The sequence below is a fragment of the Pipistrellus kuhlii genome, unplaced genomic scaffold, assembly GCF_014108245.1.
Source record: "Pipistrellus kuhlii isolate mPipKuh1 unplaced genomic scaffold, mPipKuh1.p scaffold_m20_p_7, whole genome shotgun sequence".
NCBI classification, from domain to species: Eukaryota; Metazoa; Chordata; class Mammalia; order Chiroptera; family Vespertilionidae; genus Pipistrellus; species Pipistrellus kuhlii.
This window is the reverse complement of record NW_023425573.1, coordinates 1,524,752-1,531,133: the sequence shown is the minus strand read 5'-3', so window position 1 is coordinate 1,531,133 and position 6,382 is coordinate 1,524,752. Positions and strand designations below refer to the sequence as shown.

The window sequence follows — 6,382 nt, the reverse complement described above, 5'->3', positions numbered from 1 at the left end:
CCATTTTGATCAATGACCTTTTGCCATCTTTCAGGCAGCATCATAATCCCATGTTCAAAAAACTTCTGGTTTTTATTAGCAAAAAACTGAATCAGGTACGATTTGACATCATCATCATTATTGAAATTTTTACCATTCAAGGAGTTTTGTAAAGATCGAAACAAAAAGTAATCAGATGGTGCAAGGTCAGGACTATATGGTGGATGTGGCAAAACATCCCAACCAAGCTCCATTAATTTTTGCCGAGTGACCAAAGATGTGTGTGGCCTTGCATTGTCATGATGGAATACAACACCTTTTCGATTTGTCAATTCGGGCCGCTTTTCTTCAACTGCATTGTTTAATTTCATTAGTTGTTCAATGTAGACATCAGAATTGATCGTTCGGTTGGGTGGTAAGAGTTCAAAGTAGACAATTTTTTTGTAATCTCACCAAACTGATAACAAAACCTTCTTTTGATGAATATCAGCTTTTGATGTTGTTTGAGTTGGTTCACCTGGCCTGCTCCACGATCTTTTCCGCTTGATATTGTTGTAAACAACCCATTTTTCATAGCCAATTATCAGTCGTTTTAAAAATGGATCATTTTCATTACATTTCTTTAGCAAATCGCAGCTGCTAATGCGTTGCGTTAACTGTGATTCTTTCAGTTCGTGAGGAACCCATGTATCGAGTTTTTGAACATAGCCAAGTTGTTTTAAGTGATTTTCAATGCATGTATGTGATACATGAAGCTTCTCTGCAATCTCACGTGTTGTACTGTGACAGTCCAAATTGATTATTGCTTTGATTAGGGCGTCATCAACTTCAACTGGACGACCAGAGCGTTTTTCATCTTTGAGTGAAAAATCACCAGAACGAAATTTGGCAAACCAATTTTGACACTGCCGTTCTTTTAAGGCTTCGTCACCATAAACAGCACATAACTTTTTATGAGCTTGCGATGCGTTTTTCCCTTTGCGAAAATAAAAAAGCAAAATATGACGAAAATGTTCCTTTTGATTTTCCATTTTTCAACGAACGCCAAACGAAAACTACAAAACAGATCAAAAAAACTTTTTTTTACTGATTAACAGCTGAATAGCCAACTATAAAATAACAAAATGTGTTTTACATTTGTACTACGTCTGCAAACCTAAAAATTCAACTGAAGCCATATATGTGTGAAACCCGCAATTACTTAGCTGCCGACCCAATAATACAGCTTGATATCTGGTATTGAGATCCCTCCTACTTTATTCTTCTTTTTCAGGATTGGTATGGCTATTCGGGGTATATATTTACATTAATAACATTTACCTCTTCACCTTTAAGGAAGGCCTTTTGCCAGTGCTTAAACTCCATATCCATTCTCAGCACCACACCTGCCTCTCGGCCTGGAAGAGGGTGATTCCAAAGACGTTTCTAAGGATGGCTAAGAAGCAAACAAACACAGGTACTAGAATTTCTTATTTCTTCCAGGAAACAAAGCTGTACTGGAAGGTGTGTGAGTGTGAGACAGGGGGAGAGAGAAAAGAGAAAGGAGAGACTATATAGAAGACAAAATTATGAGCATAAAGCATGCACATTTCCTTGGTGAGTCTCCAGTAATTATACTCGCGTGTCTTATAAAAAGTTTTAAAAATAATATTTGAGTTTCCAAAGAACTCCCTCGAGTTGGAATTAAAAGCTGTGCGTGTCGATACCAGTGAGAGGAGAGGAAAATGAGTCTTTCGGATATGTGGTTTGTATTTAGACCCGTGGGCAACTCAAAAAGACAGCCAGCGCCACTGCACAGGGAGGCACACAGGGAATCTGCGCATGCTCGGCGCCCAGTGCCCCGCGCCTCCCGGTCCCCCCAGCCGCACTTCCGGTCCCCCGGGTTCCCAGTCCGCCGGAACTGTGCTGCGGCGCCGCAGGTTCCCGCCCGGAAGAGGCGGCGGGCGCTGCTGAGCGGCACCATGGCGCGGTCGGCGAACAAGGTAGAGGGGCCGTGGGCTCGCGCGTTGCCCGTGCGGACGATGGAAAGGGCGCTTCCGGAGCAGGAAGCATGGGGGTCCAGGAGTGAGGAAAGAAGGGAGATCCTCGTGGTCCATGGGCTGGATCAGCAGGGCCTGGGCGCGGGGATGCAAAGTGAGAGAAGCTGGAGATCTGCTGGAGTCCTAAGACCTGCATTTGAGCCTTGTGCCTACTCCCCACCCCCTCCTCTACTCTTCCATCCTCTCACTCCCTTTCTGTCCCACCTCCTTCCTATATGGGCTACTCCTCTCTGGCCCCTCTGATCCACCCCTGCCCCTCCTTCATTTCTCTTGAGCCCGGTGTTTAAAATCTGAATGAGAATGGCAGCGCTATGGTGAGCACCTGCTTCACAGAGCTGTAACACTTCAGAGGGGCACTGTGAGGAAAATAACTGGAATAGACAGTGTCATAGTATCATCTAATTTTCTCCGTGCGAGACTAAACTGATCTAAATGCTTGGTTCCCATCTCATTTAATTTTAACAAGCCCTGAAAACCGTTAACCCCAGTTTACAGGCATGAAGAATGTTGAAGTGATGAATTAGCCCAGGTCTCCCAGTCCATACTTGGTCAAACTCGGATTTGAACCCAGCTGGTCTGGTGTCAGAGCCCTGGGGAATTTCTGTGTGGCTAGGAATCTTTGGCACTCCGTGTTCCAAATGAACAACAGGTATTGAAGTGACTTTTTAAAATGATTTCTCTAATAGAGGTAGAGTGGTAGTTGTCTGGAAGGATCAGTAGAGGGAGATGTGTGCCAGGGAGTGGCTCACGCTCCCCCAAGGCAAGGCCCTGTGGGAGGTATCTGATAGACTGACAGACAAGGATTTTGAGCAGCTGACCCTTATACCCCCTCCATCTTCTGTTAGGACATGTTGACTATCACGATTAGGAATGTATGTTGCCACCCCCCTTTTTTGTATATCTTCTTTCAGCTGCTGAAAACTGCAGCTTTAGTGGAGCAGCTGTTTATGGCAGGTGGGCTTCCAGCAGAATTCTAACTGGCTTACTTTGGTGTATAAATGAACCCAGCTGCTGTGTTGCCCAGTTTCCCTTTCTTGATAGTCTTACTGCTGCCAGAAAGGAACTTGAAATATCGCATAGACAGTTCTTCTGCTTCCATGCAAGAAGTTCTATATTGTGAGGCCCTTTGATGCCCCTTCTTTGGATACCTCATTCCTAGCAAAAGGCCTTTTTGTTTAAAAGTAGTTTTTATGAATGTGTATTAAATAAATGCAGCAACATATTTTGGGACTCTTAAATTTTAAAATATTTTTTATGTTCAAGGCGTTGAAACTATGGGATGTAAATTTTATTCTCAGAGGAATTTTGTAGTTCATTACCACCTTTTCTCCAAACATGCTGCTGTCTTTACTCCAGAAATCTTTAATATTAGTACATGACGTTTACTATTTTTAACATAAACTAGGGAAAAACTTAAGTAGTCTTTCTTTTCCGGGTGTTGCCTGCAATATAAGCAAATCTAGAAATCATGTATAAGTTCCCTGATTTTTCAGACGCTTATAGGGGCAAGAGATCACTGCTTCTGAAAACTGGTTCTTCTATGGATCACTTCTAAATGTTCTTTTTTTCTCCTTGTATGGAGTCAAACCAATCTCCCAGTAACTTCTATCTGCTAATCTCTCTCTCCCAAAGACCATCCTTTTATATCACAGCTGTCAAATATTTTGGAGGAAGTCTCATGTTCCCCTAAATCTTCTCATTTGGCTTAAATATCCTCCCCCCCCCTTTTTTCCCCCCAAACTGTTCTTCAAGTTAAATGTTCTTCAGATCTTTCTTTTATCTGCTCATTTCATATAAGTTTTAATAATCTTACTCAAGGATGTGATGCTCCAAACTCTCACAGTTTGTCAAATGTGGTCTGACAGTACAAAGCACAGGTGAAACTGTCAAAAGAATGTTAACTATGAAAAGACCTTAGATCTCATTTAGTCCAATGCTGCTTTCTGCCTCCATGAATTAATAGTGAGTTTAAGTGGGAATAGTGAAGTGAAGTAGGAGAATCCAAGGACTTTGGGAATCCAAGGACTCAGAGCTAATCTGTATATATAAAAGACTAATATTCTAAGTGTCCAACAATCAGGATATTGACATCACGTAGCAATACCCGTCTTCCTCTCCCTAGCTACTAGCCTCCCTGCAGTTTCTTCAGCCCAGGAACATGAATTGCTTTATAGCCAGGAGCAAACATTTCACACTGTAACCAAATGTTTATGAAGCAAAGTGTTTTCCCATGCCTCATCTCATTTGATCCTCACAGAAGTCCTGGCGTAGGTAGATAGGAGCGTCAGTGGGATTCTGTTTTCTTTTCATTAGCCGGAAAATGGAGATTTAAAAGCTGAGAAACATGACCCAACTGACAAGAAGTAAGAAATGATGGACCTTGAAAATGACTTCAGATTCTCTCAACTGCTCAGAATATAGTCAAACACTGCTGCAGTTAAATATTTTACCCTTTGTTCTCCCAGTGTGATCTACAATAATAATCTTCATGTTGATATTTACTGCTGTGTGGCTGACAACTACCTGAAAGAGAAGTTGGGGTGCTTCACTGGGCTGGAAAAAGTTTAGCTAAATCAGAAAGCAGGTCTAATTAAGCAAGTTTATTTTCTATATATATAAAAGGCTGAGTTGACTCATGTGCGATACATATAAAGCTCTTGATGGCACCAATTACACGCATGTGTTGTGATCTGTCATTGTCTATTGTGAATTTGATGGATACTTCTACTATAGAGGAAGGGTGAATAGCAATATTAAAATATTTCTTCTCTTTAATTTCCTTTCAATGTGCATAATTTTGTGTACTGGGCCACTAGTTGATAATAAAGGTGGAGATGGATCTCAGGTCTTCAGACTGCTAATCCAGTCTTCTTTTCACCATAAGCCCTTTCTTTTCTTTACTTGGATTCAATAAGCCATCGACACAACCTAAAATATTTTAGAGGATGAAATTAGATATGTGAGGGGGATATAATGCTGAAGCCATGTCATACCAGTGACTCATTTTATAATCCACTCTGAAATTATTAGTTGCTGTTTGTTCAGGTCTCCAACTCTTATTCGGTTAAATTTTGGATGCCAAATATAGATTTTATGTGTATCCCTCTTGGTTTATGTTTTCTCCATTTTCTTCATCCCATACATACATGATTGCTATCTAATGACTATATGTCTTTATGTGGCTCCCTCTATATGTCACGCCCTTGTTTACATGACTGACTCCTACTCATTCTTTAAGACTCACCCAAGTTTCATATCCAGGCAGCTTTTTCTGCCTCCTTATCCCTCCTGTATCTCCTCTCTGTGTGTGCTCTAGTGCCCATTGCATATCTCTGTCATGGAACATTGTGCTGGTATTGTTTGTTTATATGACTTTGTCAGCTACTGGGATAGATTTAATGTCTTGATCTTAATTTTAGATCCTCAGTTTATAAAACAATGCAAAGTGTTGTAATCACTTTTGCATATATAAATTCTAGTAGTCACTTATTGCCACAAAATGGTATATGAAAAACTACGCCCTAAATCAGTGGCTTACAACAAAAGCTTGTGGGGCTCATGGTATGGACTTAGCTCTAGCTTGCAGGTTGTTTGCAAATCTGCTGCCCCTGGGTTTATTCCTGGCTCAGGCTAAAGGAGCAGCACCTGCCTGGAGCATTCTCCTTCCTGACAGGTACTTTCTAGCTTTTAGAAAGCATTAGGACTATTTAAACTTTCTCTATAGTAAAAATGTATGTCTTACATCTGTTCTCTAAGTAGGACACTTCCTCTCCCTTCATCATGCATCCCCTAAAGATCAGTACAGGTTATCTGGGTGAAATAAACAAAGGGCATATCTCTTTTCTTTCCTTTTTTATTGGCTATCATCAAACATTTTTCAAATATTGTTTCCAGGCAGCTGTTGTGCTGTGTATGGATGTGGGCTTTGCCATGAGTAACTCCTTTCCTGGTGAAGAATCTCCATTCGATCTGGCAAAGAAGGTGATGACCATGTTTGTGCAGCGACAGGTAAGAGCCAGATTGGCCTTGAACTTGTAACTCATTCTAGCATTCTTCGTTTTTGTTTGGTCTAGCTGTTTGTTGCCTCCACTTTAGTAATACAAGGTACCAGCCTGTTTACAATGTCCAGGCTCAGTGTTCTCTGGAATCTGAGGAGTTTTCTTACATATACTCCCATGCAAGTTCAACTATCATTTCTTACATATACTCCCATGCAAGTTCAACTATCATTTCTTACATATACTCTCATGCAAGTTCAACTATCATTTCTTACATATACTCTCATGCAAGTTCAACTATCATTTCTTACATATACTCCCATGCAAGTTCAACTATCATTAGAGCCTGGTAGTTTTTCCTTCTCT

The 6,382-nt window shown here is 41.0% G+C and overlaps 1 protein-coding gene across 3 annotated transcripts in view; it reads left to right on the top strand.

Moving 5' to 3' along the window:
• Positions 1-1,819: 1,819 nt before the first annotated feature.
• Positions 1,820-6,382, top strand: part of XRCC5 (X-ray repair cross complementing 5) — a 69,852-nt gene continuing 65,289 nt past the window's right edge. The window contains exons 1-2 of one of the 3 annotated variants that reach the window (XM_036421192.2): positions 1,820-1,961; positions 5,913-6,026. In XM_036421192.2, the coding sequence (XP_036277085.1) occupies positions 1,941-1,961; positions 5,913-6,026 (135 nt within the window). In that variant the 5' untranslated portion in view covers positions 1,820-1,940. Of the gene's footprint in view, positions 1,962-2,013; positions 2,113-2,949; positions 2,973-5,912; positions 6,027-6,382 lie in introns of those variants that run through there. The other 2 variants (XM_045575369.1, XM_045575370.1) reach the window with 2 other exon arrangements.